This window comes from Gymnogyps californianus, chromosome 20, assembly GCF_018139145.2.
Source record: "Gymnogyps californianus isolate 813 chromosome 20, ASM1813914v2, whole genome shotgun sequence".
Classification (NCBI taxonomy): domain Eukaryota; kingdom Metazoa; phylum Chordata; class Aves; order Accipitriformes; family Cathartidae; genus Gymnogyps; species Gymnogyps californianus.
This window is the reverse complement of record NC_059490.1, coordinates 4,130,997-4,149,533: the sequence shown is the minus strand read 5'-3', so window position 1 is coordinate 4,149,533 and position 18,537 is coordinate 4,130,997. Positions and strand designations below refer to the sequence as shown.

General features: G+C 54.5%; 1 protein-coding gene across 1 annotated transcript; it reads right to left on the bottom strand.

Annotated features, from left to right (window-relative positions):
• Positions 1–818: 818 nt before the first annotated feature.
• On the bottom strand, positions 819–14,417 carry P2RX1 (purinergic receptor P2X 1). The gene is made up of 13 exons (XM_050908953.1): positions 14,169–14,417; positions 10,605–10,752; positions 9,999–10,070; positions 9,471–9,540; positions 8,851–8,947; positions 8,043–8,123; positions 6,294–6,435; positions 4,503–4,633; positions 3,738–3,828; positions 2,996–3,061; positions 2,240–2,332; positions 1,658–1,705; positions 819–1,356 (listed from the first exon to the last, which is right to left on the bottom strand). The coding sequence occupies exons 1-12, from the start codon at positions 14,303–14,305 to the stop codon at positions 1,661–1,663; spliced, it is 1,173 nt and encodes a 390-aa protein (XP_050764910.1). The 5' UTR covers positions 14,306–14,417; the 3' UTR covers positions 819–1,356; positions 1,658–1,660.
• Positions 14,418–18,537: the final 4,120 nt, after the last annotated feature.

The following is an 18,537-nucleotide window of genomic DNA, read 5'->3' as shown; positions in this document are numbered from 1 at the left end:
TGTATGGCTTGAAATGTTTGTTGATCTTATGACCAAGTATCACTTGCAACTGTTCGTGGCACGTGCCTCTGTGTCCCTACGAGCCCAGCACGGTGCGTCCATCCTGCAGGCTGCTAGCTCACGCTCCCTACCACAGTCAGCAGCGTTGCAGCCACAGGCAGAGCAATCCCTGTAGCTTCTTCACTGACTTTCCCACGGCAGCTGGGATCCAGTTTTGAAGTGACCAAGGCAAAATTTCCTCCGGGGGGTGCAAAATGACATTCAGAGAGAGACTGCGCAGAAAGTCTGTGCCGATGCATCCTGGAGAACTGAACAGAGCCAGCAGCACAGGGCAGGGGCTGCTTGTAGCGATGTGGGACTTCGGCATAGTTCATGATGTCCAACTGCACACGCTGAGTAGTGCAGCAGAGAGGGGAAGTTTTGTTCCTGGGTGCAAAGAGCTGGTTTGTGAGGCTACCGCCGAGAAGGTAAATTCCGACCGGCTACTACTGACCGGTGTGGGCAGCAGGAAGCAGAGCTGGCACAGGGCAGCCGTTCTCGATGGCTGGCAGTGCGCCAGCGCTCCCCGCCAGCCAGCCTGTCTGAGGAGGAAACCCAAGTGACAACCCTGATAACAACCGCTGCTCATGGCCGGAGGCCCAGGGGCCCTGCACTGGAAGGCAGAGCCCTGGGGAGCCTGCGCTGAGCTCATCACAGAAGGCTCCACGCTCCAGCCTGATTTACAGGATTGCTTTGCATGCACAAACCCGCCAGTGCTGAAAAGCACTGCATACCCCGCACCCCAGGGCAAGCATGGGCACCGCAAAGGGATGTAGTAGAAAAACTAAAGGTTTATTCTTTTAAATAAAATACATCCTTACAAAATAACCATTTTTCTCCCATGCTGAGGGACTGGGCATGGTTCTTGCCAGCTCTCCTTCCCTCCCCCTCTCCTCAATTTGGAGCTGTCCAAGGATTCCCGCTGGGGAAGGAGAGGCAGCGGTGCTCTCCCCAGGGGCTTCAGGTGCAGGATGCCCTGGCACGGCCCTGGCACACCAGGCAGGGTGCCGCGGGAGCCCTTCAGAAGTGCCTGCGAAGGCGGCAGACCCCAGTGCCCTGCAGCAGGCTGGTGGAGGGCCCCGAGGGTCCCTTAGTTTAACCCACCCGTGGCATCGCAGCGTGTCCCACCAGAGGCAGGGCGCCCGGCCAGCCGGACCCTGCCCTGGCTGCAGGGCACCAAGTTCCCATGAGCCGGTGTCAGATGCTGCTCCTGCTGGCCTTGGGGCTGGCACAGGGTGGTGACAGGGAGTGACGACCATGTTTTAGGAGAGGAGGAGGAGGAGGAAGAGGGTGCAGGTTTGTTGGTCAGTGTGGATTCTGCCAAGAGAGAGAGGTGCACAGTGATTTCTGGTGTCTTGCCCCCCACTGCCCCTCTTCAAGCAATGCTGCCATCGAAGATGCGATGTCAGTCCCGCATCCCGCACCCAGTGCTGCCCCATGCACTTGCCTGCCCTGGGAAACGCTGACCCCAGATTAGACATTACAGCCCACAGCTCAGATCTCCTCCATGCCTTCCCTGGAGCCCTGCTGCCTTCCCGGGGGCCTTGGGATAGCCCTGAGACCCATAGCCCTCACCCCTGGCAGCTGTATGCTAGTAGGGCTGGGAAACACCACTCACCTCTCACTGTGTGTTGTCCAGCTCCTTTTCCTTCTTATGCAACTTCGACTGGGGGTTAAATGAGAGAAAACAATGATTCTTTTACAGACCTGCCCCCTTCTAATGCCAGGGAAAAATGTGGTTGAACAGCAACTTCTAACTCCCAATGTATATGCATATTTTCAGATGAATTTGAGGGGAGCTGTTCTCATGTCCTATGAAAGGTCACGCAACATCCTGCGGTCATGGAGATGTTCTCAGAAAGCAGAAAAGGGGACATTTTCCAGTTTTCTAAAGCACTGGTCTGCCCCTGCTTCCCTTAAAGCAATGCAAGTGTTACCAGATATTGGAATATCTGGGGATAAAGGGAGGGAATAAAGCTACTAACAGTGAGTCACACAGAAGAACTCTGTAATTTTGGAGAGGAGATTCATGGATCCCAGTCTCTGACAGTCCCAAGGGCAGGATTCTCACTAGCTTGGGAAGGCGCCGGTTGCTCCGCAATATGAATGTTGTTTGTGTTACAGCATCATTACTCATGCACACATCCACACTCTCAGACCCGCAAGAGCCTCCGCGGGGGAGGGACTCGCTGTTACTTACAGGCTCCTGTTCCGCGTATTTGAATTTCTTCTGCTTATAATAGTCCCGTCCTTGGAGAAAATGCAGCAGGAGCAGGTCGCAGAGGACAGAGGCCTTAAATCAAAGTGCAGTTAGGGTTGGGGCTGCCCTCCCAGCTCACTTGTGCCACCTTGTACTTCCAGCATGTTCCAGTTTGCCCCACAAGTTAGGGTCACTTCTGCTTCAACCCACAGTGTGGCAGCTGCTAAAGAGCGTACAGCCCCAGAACGTCCATTTAGGACAGAAGTGAGGTGTGCTGGGTTCAATGCTGGGCAATTTAAGTCAACAGAAATTAAGTGTTTCCACTTCAGGTATATGCAGAGCACAATACCCTTCAGGTCATGCCGAAGTCTTTAATGACCATAACCAAATAGGATGCTGGTTTTCTGTCATGCATGAAATACTGCCCATCACCTCCAAAACACCCTCGATACCAGCTCTAACTTGAAACTATCAAGATACCAAGACATGGCCCTGCCACAAAAGCCTGCCTTCCCCTCACTCGGCAGGGCAGTGGCTCCTGCTAGCAGAATTCACGTCAGCCGGTGGTCAGCAGGAATCTATTTTCCTGAGCTAGCGAGGCAGGAGAGCACCTCCTTTCCCCCTTTTGCCCATCCCCTGTTGCCTGAGCGGGAATCAGTATTTCACTGCAGCTCAGGGACACTTCCCCACGGATGTCACAGGCAAGGAGAATAATTTGAGAGTCTCCATATAGAGGCTGGAAATTTCTGAACTTACCACTCCAAAAATACCAATTCCAGAACCAATTGTGGTCATGGTCGGGATGATGTCAAATTTGCCTGCCTGAATAAAATCAGAGAAAATAGGTGATATGTTACAATCAGCCCAGGGAAAAAAAAAAAGGGTGCCATAGCTGTAGGTGGGGCTCAGTTAAAGTCACTTGCAGCAACCCAAACCACAACCACAGCACAGACAGAAACAGGAGCTGGGTAAGAGCTCGTTTAAAGCTCATTGGTCAAACAGAAAAATATGGTAGGTTGGTTTTAGGCTGACACAAATTGAAATTACTTTGCTTCCTGTATTTTTAATTAAAAAAAAAGAAAAAAGTATACCCTTTAAATATTCCCAGTGGGAACACAATGAGGAAAACCTTCTCTCCCAGTGGGAAGAAAAAGACAAAAGAGAAAAATGCAGATGTTCAGCTTTTGGAAATATCAGTAAAAGGTTTTGACTTTCCACAGTTCTCCCCCACCCCATCATGATGTTTTTTGGGACAAAACCACTGACTGAACTGCAGCTGATAGATGTGACCTGTAAAATGGGCTTCCCCTCTATGTTCCCTTCCCCAGCACTTCCCAAGGGCTGCTGTGAGCGGACCAGCACCCGAGGAAACCACTCGCACTGTTTTTCCTGGCCCCATGAGACCCCAGTGCTGTGTTACAGAGCTGGTGCCTTCCTGAGGACATGGCACTGCCCTCCCAAGGATCCGGGGACGACCCCAGCGCCTGGCCACCCTTACCTTGCCATTCACCAAAATGTCAAACCGGATCCCAAACACCTTGTAGAGTGTCCTCTTGTCCGTCCCGCCTTCTTTGTAGTATTTGGCATATCTGTCCGATTGGATGGTGAGCGTTAATGGCCTGCCAGGGTGTCTAACAGCCCCCTGCAACCCAACTGCATCGGGATCTTGGTGGGCTGCAGAGCAGGACAAAGATCTGGGGATGTGCTGTCATGGACCTGCTCCTGACCCTCTCCTTAAACCTCCAAAGGAGCTGGGCTGTTGACACCTCTCCCCTCTGTGCCTCAGTTTCCCTGCCTGCAAGTTGGAGTTAAAGCTTGTGCTGATACCTGATGACCCCAAGTGCTATGCGACAGCAGATATTAGTGCAGCACTAGTGGCAGCTTCACACAGAGCAGCAGTTAGAGCAGCAGCTCATGCCTAAATGTCATGCCGTGGCTGAATGCTTTGAAGTGTGGGAACATGTCAGATGACCCTGCACCATCTCCAGTCTTTCAAGGGGCTTCCCAAGAGCTCAGCTGAGCAGGAGAGTCTGCAAAGGGGAGGAGATGTACAGGGAAAGGCAACAGGGTAATTCTGAGGCCAAGGGATGGGTTATCACTTTTCTCATGCCATTCTAAAGAGAGCACTAACTGTCTGGCACTGCAAAGGTAGCGAGTATTTTGGAGAACAGTCCCTGATCTTCCACCATCCCTTGAGTGCTGTGGGATCCTGAAAGATGTCACCTCTGAATTCTGCCTGCAAAGTTAACAGGGGTCTCCTTACCTGAAGTTGAAGCCTGGTGAAACGTTGCTGTCATCATTGTAAAGGCCATGGAACTGGTAAATGGGTTTGCAGTACCGGACGGGCCAGTCGAGGTCGCAGTTCCAGTCTATGGTGATGCCCACCACTCCCCCCTGCAGCCAAGAGGAGAGTCATGAGGTTGCCCCCTCCTTGGACCACACAGAGAAATGCTTTCCCTCCTTTTATGTGGCCTTTCTCAATACTATGAGGTGTCCTGACTCTCCAGGGTACATGGACCCCACCGCTGCCTCAGCCCTCCTGGGCAGCCTTGGCTTTGTGCCCTATATATCACCCTATGTGGAGGCACTTGCTTCTGCCCTACATGCTGGATACACAACTAAATTCATGCCCTCTTGTTCCTGATCAGCACCTCGTGCCCAAGGCATGGTCCTGAGAAACAGTGCTCACTGCAGATCCCCCCCGGTCCTTGTGGGACAGCCTTCCCTTGCCTGATTTTGCCCATGAGATTCACCTTTCCTGTGGCTTAACCCTGCCATCAAACCATTAACGTCCCAGGGAAAATCAAAGGCAATTTAACATGGTCATAGAGGAGAGTGAAATGAACCCACGAAAATCAGAAGAAAACCTCCTCGAAGAGAAGTGGCCACCTGCTAGAAAATGAAGCAGTCCCTCCTGAGCTCGCCCCAGGTTGTAACTAGCTGTGCCCCAGAGGCTCGTCTTTTTGCACCTTTAAGATATGTGTCCTGGTTTCAGCTGGGATAGAGTTAATTTTCTTCCTAGTAGCTGGTATAGTGTTATGGTTTGGATTTAGTATGAGAATAATGTTGATAACACACTGATGTTTTTAGTTGTTGCTAAGTAGTGTTTATACTAAGTCAGGGATTTTTCAGCTTCTCATGCCCAGCCAGCAAGAAGGCTGGAGGGGCACAAGAAGTTGGGAGGGGACACAGCCAGGACAGCTGACCCAAACTGGCCAAAGGGATATTCCATACCATATGACGTCATGCCCAGTATATAAACTGGGGGGAGTTGGCTGGGAGGGGCGGATCGCAGCTCGGAAACTAACTGAGCATTGGTTGGCGAGTGCTGAGCAATTGCATTGTGCATCACTTGTTTTGTATATTCTAATTCTTTAAGTACTATTATTGTCATTTTATTATCATTATCATTATTATTTCCTTCCTTTCTGTCCTATTAAACTGTCTTTATCTCAGCCCATGAGTTTTACTTTTTTTCGACTCTCTCCCCCATCCCACTGGGTGGGGGGAGTGAGCGAGCGGCTGCGTGGTGCTTAGTTGCCAGCTGGGGTTAAACCACGACAATATGCAAGCCTCTGATTTTATTTAATGCCTGGCAAAGTTAGCTTAATGCTCTGCAGTGCATAAATAGCAGATACTCTTGCATACCACCCTGAGAAGCGTTGGCCAAAGCTGCATTTCTGAGCCTGGGGAGAGGTGGCAGTTTGCATTGTGCAATGACCAATATCTGACCATCCAACTGAGGTTTCCGAGTTCAGTCGGATGGGATTTGGCCACATAGCTCTAGTTATTCATTGCACAAATTAAAACAAACTGAACCCTTGATTTACTGCCAGCAGGTCAAATCTTGTCAATCTTACACGTGAGTTTCCAAGAAAGGCTTAAATATTAGGCCATGTCCAAGGAGATTCATAATCTTTAAGAGCTAATTCTGACACTGCCTCGCGAGTCCTTGAAAAAACAGATCCCTCGTGTCTCAACGGCTTGGGGATGATTGCTCTGTTGGTGTCCCCCTCCCCGTGTCAGCAAGAAACATCATTTGAAATTGAAGTACCTTCACAGCCAGGAAGGTAAAATTCTGACCCGATTCCTTCACTATGTATCCCAGGTCAAACACAGGGCATAAGGAATCGGTGACTTTGTGATAGGTGCATTTCTTCAGGTACTGTTTGGTAACGCTCTCAACCAAGTTGCGCCTGTGAATGAAAAGAGAGTGAGAAAGAGTCTGAATAACCAAATAATTTGGGTGGGAAAGGACCTCTGGAGGTCCCTGGTCCAACCTATTGCTCAAAGCCAGGTAATGTCAAAGCTCAGGGCCTCGTCCTGCTCCCCCACATGCTCATCAGACCCCACACATGGAGAGCGGGCCCCTTCCTCCAGCCTTGCCTGGTTTCTACCACCCCATCAGCGACTCATTTCCCCCGAACCTCCTCCTACGGAGGAAGCCTCTCTGCTGTTTTCGTTCCTGCACATGTTCTCCACTTCTGCTTTGGGTTTGCTGCTTTGCCTGCTGCCCAAACCCAGCACACGTCTGCCTGTCTTCACCTCTTCTGGCAACCCCCTCTCTCATTCCTCAGCTTTGCAAACCCTCCTGTGGCCTCCACCATCCCTCCCAGCTGCCTCTCCCGTTCGCATGTCAGCTTGTTCATTGGCTCTGCCAGGCCATGCTCCGTGCACCAACAGTTTTCATATGGGACAGCTCATGGATAGTGTATCCCACGGCTTCTACATTTAGCTGGATTTTGCTATCTCCTCCAGAAAGGGTGAAAAGGAAAGGACAATGTCTTGCCTTCCACCCGGCTCTGCTCTTTTGCCTAAAAATAGTCTCTCTGTGAAGCCTCCCTGACCCAGATGGTTTTGTAAGACTTGTGCCTTGCTCAACCCCGTTCCCTCATTTATGCTCAGCAGTTAATTAGCAGCAGTGATCAAAGGCAGGAAGTTTCCCCATGACCCCAGCTGGCTCCGGCTCAGCCCCTGCCACAGCAGCCAGCCCGGCTGCCCTCACCTCCCAGGACCTGCTCTCCCCCACCGTGTCCCCTCTCCTGCCTGCCCTCGCTCAGGCTGCCACCTCTCCTTGCTGCTGGTGGGGGATCCCCTCTCCCAGCCACCTCTCAGGGTGCAGTGTGAGGTCGGCTCAAGACTTTGCCAAGCGTGCCGGCTGCCAATTTAACCTTGGCTACAGTGCAGGGACGCGATCCGCTTAGAGAGAAGAATCTGCTGTCTTCAGCACAAATAGCTTCTGTTAATTTGTTCCAAATCAGATATATAATCAGTGTCATCACAAATCCTCTTACGGGTGCACCTTCAGCCAGCGGCACTGTTTCCAGCGCTGCCTGGAAGGGGCCGACCCTATAACTCATTGCAGAAACAGGTGGGAACCATAATGAGTTAAGAGGGGCTTCTGCTCATTTTGGGGCACCAAGCTTGTCCTGGCTGCTCACACCCCACTGTGCCATGTAGCATTTTACTGTTATCTTCAGAGAGGAAAAGGGAGAAGAAAAATGAAGAACCAGAGAAACTGTATTTTCATGTGCATCACGTGAGGGTAACTCAGGGGACATTAATTCCAGAAACCTTCTTTCCTGTAACCACAGCTACCAGCTGAGGTGGGACAGATTTGGGAGGGAAACGTCTCAGTTCCTATCAGCTAATCTGGTGATCAGTGCAGCAGTTAGAGTAGTCCTGGGCTCACTGATGAGGGATGGAATCCTCTATATCAAGCATCCAGCTACACCCATGGTTTCCCCTGAGGGACATGGCTGGTGGAACTGAGCAGAAGCCATCCCCCCAAACCTCCCCTTACCTGGACACCTTGAACCTGGGGAAGGTGATGCTGTTCTTGATGAACAAGGTGAACTTCTCCGCTTCCGACAACAGGGCAGGGCTAAAAAACACAAGTGTTGACATGTGTCCATCACTCGGGTCTCCAGCCTCTAGGGAAAGCCCCATTTGGTGGAGATTCATCCAAACTGGGACAAGCAGGACCCAGAAAACCTGGTGACCTCATCCCTTCCCTTTCTAAGTGAAAGATCCCAACAAGGTTCAGAAAAGCCCCAAGGAAGGATGCAAGTGCCTGTTAGGGGACAGAGAGGGGATTAGGTGCTGGGATTTCAGTTAAAAAACCCCCAAAACACAGTGATGTGGCTGGAAGAGAGCTCAAGGGCCTGCATGCTTCCCTGGGCTCCTTGGTGGACCCGTGGCTGATCCTGTGCTCCCCCTGTGAGGAGGGGAGGCAAGGAAGAAAAGAACTTTGCATCTACCAGGAGGTGCTTCACAGTGGCCCATGGAGGCTGGAGGTGGAGAATATCTCATGGGCAGAGTACAACTTTACTCTGAAGGCAAACGGGATAGATGGGGGCTGCTGGTCCATGCACAGAGCACCCAGCAGAGATGGGGTGAGCTGCCAGCAAGGTCAGAAGCAAACCACGCCAGAAGAGGCACAAACCCCCTGGAGACACCAGGCAGCATGTACAGCCACGGGGTCTGCATCGACCCAGGCTGTCCTGGCAGCAACCTGCAGAGCCCTGGCTTGCTCTGCCCTACACCGAGTGCTGCTGGTGCAGCTGGGGTGGGACCGGGGTGGAAAAGGGGGCAACAACATCATTCCTTACCTGGGAACATGGTCATCAACTTCAACGGGGCACCAGCCAAAGATCTCACAGGTCTTCACAGAGCTGTTGAAATGCATACACTTGCCCGTCATGAGCCCTTTGGGGAAGAGAGACAGGTGCTCACACCCCTGGATACTGGGAAATCCCAGCCTCACAGTGGGATGAATGGGATCTGGTTGGAGCTTCAGCCCTGCCACAGCCATCCAAGGCACAAAATACTCAGGGCTTTGGTGCCCCTTTATAAAAAGGGTAATTAATGGTGGCCTCTCAGCTCAGGGCAGTGGTTTCTCTTGCACTATTGTACAGGGGAGAAACTGGGCATTTCTCTTGCTAAAATACACCTCAGGAAATGCTGAGCTGTTAGAAGGATAGCAGTTTGGGGGAAATGGTTTAGCCTTCATCAACCTTTTGTTGGCAGAGCTTTTTGCAGCTGAGATATCCTTCAGAAGAGGAAAGCAGGACCAGCCCAGGTGGGACCCTCACCCGGCAGGTCAGGGGCTTTTCCCAAACCCTGTCAGCTGGTGGTCCAAAGCAGGTCCCCCTGCCAGACACCCCAGCCACGTGGCTTCGCCGGAGCACGCTGTGTTCAGTGTGTCTCATCAGAAACGCCAGTGCCGTACCTTGTCCTTGGCGGCTGTATTTCCCTTTGCTGCAGTCGCTGTCCTGCGTGCAGAGCCCGGCGTCCGGCAGCTGTTTGGAGAAAGCAGGCAACCGCCTCTCAGCATCACACCCTGCGGTTTCGGTCCCTCTGTCCCTCCTGCCTCACCAGGCAGCGTTTTCCTCGGGGAAACGCCACTCGGCTGCAGCCAGTGCCTTGTCTGTACACCGCTTCCCAATCAAGGATGTCCAGATTAAGCAGGAAAAAGGAGGGATTTCTTTTTTAAACTCCAGGCAGATGCTTTTATTTAAGCCTCGAGTCTGCTCTGCTTGATCATCTCAAAGGGAAGAAAGCTTAAATGGATGCTGGCTGTGTTTCAGCAGAATAAAAGCCTTCACACAGCACTCACAAGTCAGGAACAATAATATAGGGCTAGGCTCAGGCTTTTACTAAACCTCTCCATGTCAGTAGGACTGCTTCCCCAGTGCCACCACCACCACCCCCCTAAATTACAGAAGCTGAGGCCGCTGAAGGAAGCCAGTGCACTTACCTCCAGGCAGGTTCCTTGTTTCTGTCCAGGGGTGACAATGAAGTTGGTCATCACCACAAACGAGCTGTCCCCCTGTGGAGACACAGCCAAGAAGCTCACAGCCGGCACGGCGTTTTCTGATGGAGTCTCTGCGAGGAGCCTCTCCCTGGGGCAAGGGGTAGGGCACCCAAACCACCGGGGCATGTCCAGGCAGACGGCACCTTTCTCCCTAACTTTGGGTCCTCCGCCCTCCTCCGCTGCAGCTTGGGAAGCTGGTGGTGGCCCTGGGGAGCTGCAGTGCCACCAGCCCCAGGGACAGTGGAGGACCCCCCTTGCTGCTTGAGATGCTCGTCTGGAGGCACCGGAGGAGCCGTGATCTTTTTGGAGGCAGCCTCAAATGTGCCCCATCAACCATGGCGGGTCCCAAGCACCGAATGCTCCCCAGGGGTGATATGTGGGCAGAGGTTTGCGGCAGGAGCAACCTCCTTTCCACCACAGGGACACCATGTCATGGTTAGCCCCATGGTTAGCCTACACCAAGGAGCCCATCTGCACGCAGGCACGTGGGGAAAAGCGACCATGGGGACAAAAGCAACCCCCCCTAACCCACCCACCCTGCCTCCTTACCTGGGGCGGGAAGACATAATCCACCACATCCCAGATGTGAGGGCCCATGACACTCTCGTTGGTCAGCGTCAGGCCTTTCAGCTTCACCGAGACCGAGCTGACGATGCTGTCCTGAGACTGGTAGCCCTTCTCATAGAGGAAAACCCACCTGGATAGGGAAAGGTGGTGGGGTGAGCATGGCCACCAGCACTCATCCACAGGAGCCCCAAGTCCCAGCACATTGCTGCGGACTGGGGCTTCTTCTACCAAGTCTCACCTGGGGGTTTATTTGCCAAATTTCCTCCAGCTGGATGAGGGATGTGTTGCTGAGCTCTCCCACCCTTTGCCTGAGGCATGTGGTAGCTGCAGGACCTGACTTCCACGGTGGGATGATTTATTTTGGGGACTGGGACACAGTTTGTGGTTGAGGGTGTGTGAAGGCAGGTGGAGCAGGGTGGCCATCGGCCATTTGGGATTAAAGCCTGCAGCGGGTTTGCAGCTTGCTGGGCTCAGCGACCCACCTGTACCCTCCTGATCCACTTCATAGGCACTCTCCAAAAATCAGTGCCTCCAGGGCCAAGACAGGGGTAAGTCTGGACACGGCTCATGTCCAGGGCCACCATTCCCCATCCAGCAGAGGGAACCACGGAGCCGTGGCCCTGGGTGCAGAAGGGCTTCAGGAGCAGGGTTGGGGACGCTGCTGTGGCTGGCATGGGGCTCTCCCTGTGTTTCCCAGCCCATCGCGCAGCCATTAGAGCCGGCTCCTGACACTATTTAACCTATGGCATAAACAAGCTGCCGCTGGATTAACTCTGACTCAGGGAGACTATAAACATGGGCGAGCAACCATTTCGGGTAGCGCTCCTGGCAGCGCGGAGTGTTCCCGGCGCTAAAAAAGGAGTGATCTGGTTTTTGTCCCTGCCGCCATGGGCACTGGTCCCGGTGGCCGTGACAAAGGCAGCATGCTGCCCGTGGGACAGCCCGTGATGCCAGCCCGGTGTGTCAGCCCGTCCTCAGGCACCTGACCGATGGGCATGGGGGAAAATGGGGGAACCCCAGGTGCTGCCCGGAGGTCTGCCCTACGGGTGCCAGACCTTATGGGGACCTCTTGGGGACGGTGCTTTTTGGCTTGCAGCCCCATCGGCATCCCAGGACAGGGGGCGAGGGGACCTCAGGGACGGCATCTGCCCCCGTACCTGGGGATGGGAGCAGAAATTCAGCACTGCTGCCACCCCAGCTGGGACCCCCAGCTCCAACCTCCTCCTCCAAGGCGGAAGGCCATACTGGGTTACACTGGTTACACTGGGCATTTTCCCTGATGCCCTTGGGGCTGCAGGAGGCTGTGAGCTGGGCAGCACCATGGTGGAGTGTTTCCCTAAATCTGCCTCCAGCACAATCTCTGCCGCTGCCACCTCATCCCTCCCTGGCAGAGGTGACGGTGGGCACGCTGAGCTGGGCACCCCACTGTGACACAGCCTCCCCACGGCAGGGCAGGATGAGGCCCCCACCCTGCCGCTGAGTCACGGTCACGGCAAACAAGCTGTCATTTCCCCATCATGCTGTAAATGCTGCCTCGAGCCCTGCCCAGGTGGTAAAAGTCCCCTGGTGTCAGGCCCTGATGTGGCGGAGTCACCCAGCCCTCTTCCCTCGCTGGCCCCGTCCTGCGGCTCATCCCGCAGCCTCCTCGCACGCGAGGTTTTCAAGAAATGAAAGCCAGGAAGCGATGTCCAGCCAGGGAGTGCCCGGCATCGCCTGGCCAGCAGTGATACCGCCTTATCTCAGCGTATGAGCAGAAAGAAGAGCTGCTCCCCAAGGGTAACTCCGGGTCTCTCAGCAGGGTCAGCCCCACGTCCCTCCTCTGCACTGATGGCACTGCCACACATCCCTCCAGCACAGCCATGCGTCGGCACGCATCCCCGTGAGCATCCCACGCCTGCTGCCAAGGGGGACCAAAGCTGGGGTAACTGTAAACAAATAAACATCTGCCTGCCAAACTTGCTTTCAAAAAAGAGAAAATCTGAAGCGTCGTGGCTCAGTGCAGGCAGGAAACTGCAGGCAGTGCTGCAGGCAGGGAGGGGATGCCAATGGCCGGTGGGACTATGGGCAGCCACGCTCACAGGCAGCCCCTTGCTAGTAGAGCCCGACCCCACCAAAACAGGAAAAACTTAGGAATTACAGCAACTTTATGCCAACCTCCTCCCCTCTGCCCCTGGCTGTCACCCTCAAGCTGGTTCTCTTTGTGCTCCCTCCTGGCTGCCTGTCCTGTTTTAGCTAGGTTGTTTAAGCCACGTTTCCTTAGGAAGTCCTGCCCTGAGCAACCGTCTCTGCCAGTTCCCCATCTGCAGGAGCAGCTGCCCCCAGCCGGGTTTGGTGGAGCCCTGGGGCTTCACGGGCTCAGCCCTTAGGAGAGCCAACACTGCTCCCAGTAACACCAGTCTGGGCCAGTGCAAAACCCTTTGCAATGGAGCATCCTTGAGACCTTGGCTCAGCAGCAGTTTGGGATGAGGATTACCCTTGTGAGCGAAAGCGCTGGTGAGCAGCGTGGGAGCGACACGGGGGTCCCACGATGACCCCCTGGGAAGCTTTTCCCCCTTTCCAGGGGGTCTGTGGTAAAAGCAGGGATGGGCACCACTGCTCCCCACAGCTACTTGCTTGCACTGAGCCCTGGGAGCTACTGCCTCTCCTTTGGGCTGCACTAGGCACCCTGCACCCCCAAAATACCCAGTTTTTCCAATTCATGGCCAGACACCGTCTCTCCCTGCAAACCTCCTGCCATGGGGCCCTTCCTGATGGAAGGGTGCTGGTCTCTCTTGAGGGCTGAGCCCATAGCAGCCATGGGGGCACAGCAAAGATTTTTATCAACCGTCGCATCCCATAGGACGGTGCATCGTCCCACACCGAGGGGACAGGGACCGAATCGCTGTGGCAGGAGCAGCAGCCCCAGGGCACCCGGGGACATGCATCCTCCCACGGCTCTGAGCCTGCCTGCTCTACACGCTGCCTTTTTTAAGCAGTTGCTCTTGCACCGCAGCTGCTTTCGGGGCTGCCTCCCACAAGCAAAGCAAACCAGGGATTTGGAGTGAGGCTCCGTCCCGGCTCCAGCCGCTGGGCTGGCCCAGCCTCCCTGGCGGGGCGGTGGATGGGGAGATTTATGGTCCTGTCTCGAACCGCTTGGGTCTCACAAATCACCGTGCTGGCCCCAGCTGCCTCTTAGTTAATACAAATGAAAATAAAAATAACAACAGATTCTCAGGCCACCGTCCAGCAGCTTGAGCGGGATTTGGATGTGGCTCAGCGAGGAAACGGGGCCCCAGTGCACGGAGCAGGGCTGGGCAGGGATGAGCCTCCAGCCCGCACACGCAGCAGCTTCTGGGGAGGATGTGGGGATCAAGCGACCGTCTGGAAGACCCATGGTGGGACACTGGGCTGCACGGGAGTGGCCACGGCCAGAGGGATGCAATGCCATCAGCAATAACCCCCACTGCATTGGGATATAGCGGATATAGGAGCCTCTTCGTCTCCGTTGCTTTTTAACCTGGTGGCAAAGCACTCATTTGGGGGAAAGCGGGCGCCGGAGAGCCTTACCCGATAATGTACGCCAGGACGATGAGCTGGATCAGCCGGAAGGTCAGTCCCACCTTCTTGTTCCTCACCAGCACCATCCTGGGGGTGTCATACTCGAAGAGGAAGGAGGACACCTTCTCCATGCACTTCTGCCCCATGGCTGCGCCAGGGCTGTGCCGCAGCCTCCCGCCGGCCCCGCTGCGTGCCGTGCTGTGGGTTGGGCCGTGCCCACTGCCGCTCGTGCAACTCCTCTGTTTGCAGAGAGGAGGAAAAAAAACCAGAAAAAATAAACCCGCTATCGGCGTTGCTCTGTGCACATCTGGGCTGTAGGGTTTCCTCCTCTGCGCGGGGGACGGGGTTTCCTCTTCCTATAAGCTCTGGGCTGGGAGCAGCTAGTGCCCTACATGGTCCGGGGGTGGGACGGGGTGCGGGAGGGTGCAGAGCCACCCTGCTGCCAAGCCCACGTGCCACTGGGATGGAGCTCCTGCCCACTGGGGATGCGCCCTCGCCCAGGCAGGGGCCCTCCCCGGGGACGGAGGGGCTGCGGGCAGTGCTTGGGGCAAGCAGGGACCACGAGGCATCCCTGGGGGCAACAGCGGGATGGAAGAGATGGTGGGGGTCCCAGGAGAGGATTTTAGGAACTGGGGTTGGGATATCATCTTTCCTGGCCCAGCAGCCACCTCAGGCTGTGTGGATCTCCCATTCGTGTCCCTAAGCCATGTCCTGCTCTGTCCCTCAAAGACTGCCCTGGGAAAAGGGTCGGGAAAAGGGAGGGTGGGGGCACAGAAACCCCAGCCCAGCAGTTCAGAGCCCACCCGTGGGGCAGCTGGGTGCCCAGCTTGGCCCTCTCCCGCGGTGAGGCCGCCCAGCTGGGGCTTGGCCAGTTCCCAGTGCTTGCACGGGGCCGGGCTGGGTGCATTTTGAAGCATTTTCAGCATTTCCAGCATTTCCTGAAAGGCACGGCCGTGAGCGGGGCCAGGCGGGTGAGCCTGGGTCACAGCGAGGGGTGCTCGGCAGGGTGGTGCAGGCACCACTTTAAGTGAAAATCGCTGAGAAGGGGGCTGGATCTGTACATGCCAGACTGAAATCTGGGGCCCGACCTCGTTGCAGTGGGAAGCTTCGGTGGGGGTTTTGGCTCATGGCCGGGGAAAGCGCAGAGGCTGTGGGCAGGGGACCCTGTACCCGTAGTGTATCCCACCGGGCAGCCTCGAGGGCACAGCCCCACGGGGGTGAGCTCTTTGCTGGGGAGCACTGGGGCTGAAGAGGGCTGTTTCTGGGGGAAACAGAGGATGTTTCCCCCAAAAAGCCCAGAGCCCCGCAGCTTCAGCACTCCCCGCAGGGACAGGCTCCATCCCATGAGCCCCGCTTCATCTGCTGCCTCCTTGACCTTGAAGGAGGCGCTGGCTGCCCATGGCCACTGGGGCTGGGAGAAGCCCCCTCTCTGCAGGGGGAAACGGTTTTGGAAATATGGAGAAGTCTAACCCGCTGGGATAAATCTTTCCTTTCCAGAACATTTCTTTTAACATCATCACCTCTCATGTTCAATTGCCCATCGCTTGGCATCACGTTGACCTAACAACTCAATATTTTGCGGACTTGACAACCGCAAAATGAGTGGAACGAATCGATTATCTTCACTGGGTAATACGGAAAACGGGGGAAAAAGCAAATGAACCATTTATCCAAATCTTTTGGGTGTACCGTGAACCTTGCGAATCAAAATCAGATGATCCTACGTTACAAGTGATGTGACACCATCCCAACGCCCCAGTCCTCAGCAACATGGAAAGCTGTCAGATGGGGAGCCAAAAGCAAATAAGAAATGCTGATGCTAATCATATAAGATTGAAGGCTGATACTGCTATTGAGCAGAGCAGACAAACCTTATAAGCTTAGATATCTGTCAGGAGAGAAGCAAATAACTTACTGTATGAAACGAGGCCTTTTAGGGAAGGCTGCTCACCCTTGCCAAAGCCATGGGGATAATGAAAATAGGACAGCTAAATTTAACAGCAAAATGACTTGTAAAAGAGTCACTTCTAACCTTCTCTCTGGTACTTGGAGTCAATAAAATGGTTATAGCATGGATTTAGCTAAAATACTTTCCATTGGGAGATAATATGCATCTCCCATTTTAGTATCTCTTGGAGCCACGTTGCAGCTGGCAAGTGGGGCCGGACCCAGTGGATATGGCTGGGGCGATGCTGGGAGCAGGGGACCCCCGCATGGGAGCACCCACAGGTCCTGGGTCTTCTCCTGGGCTGCTATCAGCACCCAGCATGGGCACCCTCTTGGCCATGGCACCCAAGTGTTTGAAAAAAATCATAGCCTAAATCCTCGTGGGCTCACACGCCACTGTTGCTCTCACCTCTCCCGTGCCCACACCATCCCTGGGTTTGCCACTCTTTAAATTACTTTATAACAGGGAATTTAATAGGTTTGGGCTGGCATTGCTAAGCTACCTGGCCCCACAACAGTGACGTGGGTGTGCGAGCGGTGCCAGCTGGCCGGCGTGCCCGGCTGCCTGCTGGGGCTGCATCCTGCACACCCCTGTTTGCGGTGCTGCTTCTCCTGGTGATAACCCACGTGAGCTGCTAACACACCTCCCCGCCTCTGTCAGGTGGTTATCGTGGCAAAATGCTCTGCTTGAGCTGTTAAATTGTTAAATTACCTGCTCAGATAGGGCAGTTGCCTGCCGGGAGATGCTGAGTTCACGGGTCTGTGATGCTTTCTGCCATGGCTCAGACGCTGGGCTGTCCTGATGTGAGGTCAGGGCTTGCTTTCTGTTTGCAATAATCTGCTGTGATAATAAATATATTACTGTAATGCCTAAATGAAAAATAAAAATAAAAAAAGAATTAGTGGAAAGAGGGTTTTATAAGCGTACTGTATAAGGTGCAGCCCAGAGGGGTGCCCACAACCCGCTGCACAGTCTCTTGCACAGCAGCTCTAACCTTGGGGACGTTTTTAGCTTGGGTTCCTGCAGACAGAAACTTGTACGATGCTGTTGATACGCTCACAGTCATTTCCTCTGAACAACTGTTGCATTTCTCGGCCGCTTTCAAGCAGATCAGTTGGGAGGCCCCGGGGGTGCTCTGCCTGGGGTGACGAGGTGCAAAGACTGCGGATGCTGCTGGAGGAGTGGCAGCAGCTTGAGCTCGGCTGCAGCACGTCCTGGGCACTGAGGCTGGGTTTGCCCCGGGCACAGAAAGCGCTGAGCTGGGCTTGACCCCCAGCAGCATGCAAACGTGGGACCAAGCGGGGTGGGAGCAGGACAACACGGGGACACAGAGGGCAAAACCAGGTAGAGATAAGGAAAATGAGCCTGTCTAGCTCCACTGCCCACGGGAGGGGAAAATGGAAGCAGCAACAGCAAACGAGGCCCTAAAGTCTCTGTGTTACTGTTCAGGGTTGCAAAGCCCCAGGACCAGATTGCCCAAATGCTCTCGTGGGTCAGTCGGCATTGCCTGGTCCCCAGCACTGGGCTTGGCCTCATCCAGCATCTCCTTCAGCTCCGGCTGGATCAGATGCCAAGGGCATCGAGGGCTGGTGACCCACCGAGGGCATCCCTGGCAGTGCTGCGCAAGGTTAGCACAGGACTCCATCCACGGCTGCGAAAGCAATTCCTTCCCTCTACCCGTTAAACAAACGCAACCTCTGCTTGGGGCTGTCGAGAGAAAAATGCAAAAAATGGTATTTTTAAGGGAGACATTTGGAAATGTGAGTGCATCCTTGCTTTGAGCTGGCACATGGACCCAGAGGATGGACAAGCTGCTGGGGCACAAAGAGGGTGGTCTGAAAGCCTCTGCATGGGGCTCGAGCCCACCCGCACCCAGGAAAGCAAAGCTGTGGTAGGCATAAAAGCTACCAGGTCTTTCCAGGCTCTCAGACATTGCTTTTCCAAAAATTTCTTGGGGGGGGGAAAAATAAAAATAATAGATGAAGCTCATAACACAATCCAGACTCATGCTTGGCAGCTTCCAGCACAGAGCTCTGAATTTCAGCACAAAAATGTGCAGCACGCTGCAAATCTGGGGATGGGGAGGAATAACACGGTGGCAAGGAGATTTAAAAAATGACTGCGGGTGCAAAGGGGACCTGCTGTGGTCGAGGTTGCCAAGAAGAGCCCCTGAATGTTGATGGTTCTTCCCAGCAATTTTGGCCACCATGGACCCCCTTGCCCCCACCAGCCGGAGGGGATGCTCACACCGCCCTGCTAGCGATGGGAAGGGGGGGTTGGAAAAAAATTGGCAGATGAGAGCAAGCAAGGTCCTACGAAACGGCATGTTCAGTTTTCTTTCCAATTTTAACTTGTCCTTGACCTCTGTTCGCTCCTTCCCAGCAGGGCTGGCTCTGCTCCGTGCCCGTCCCGCGCTGCAACGCCCCGGCG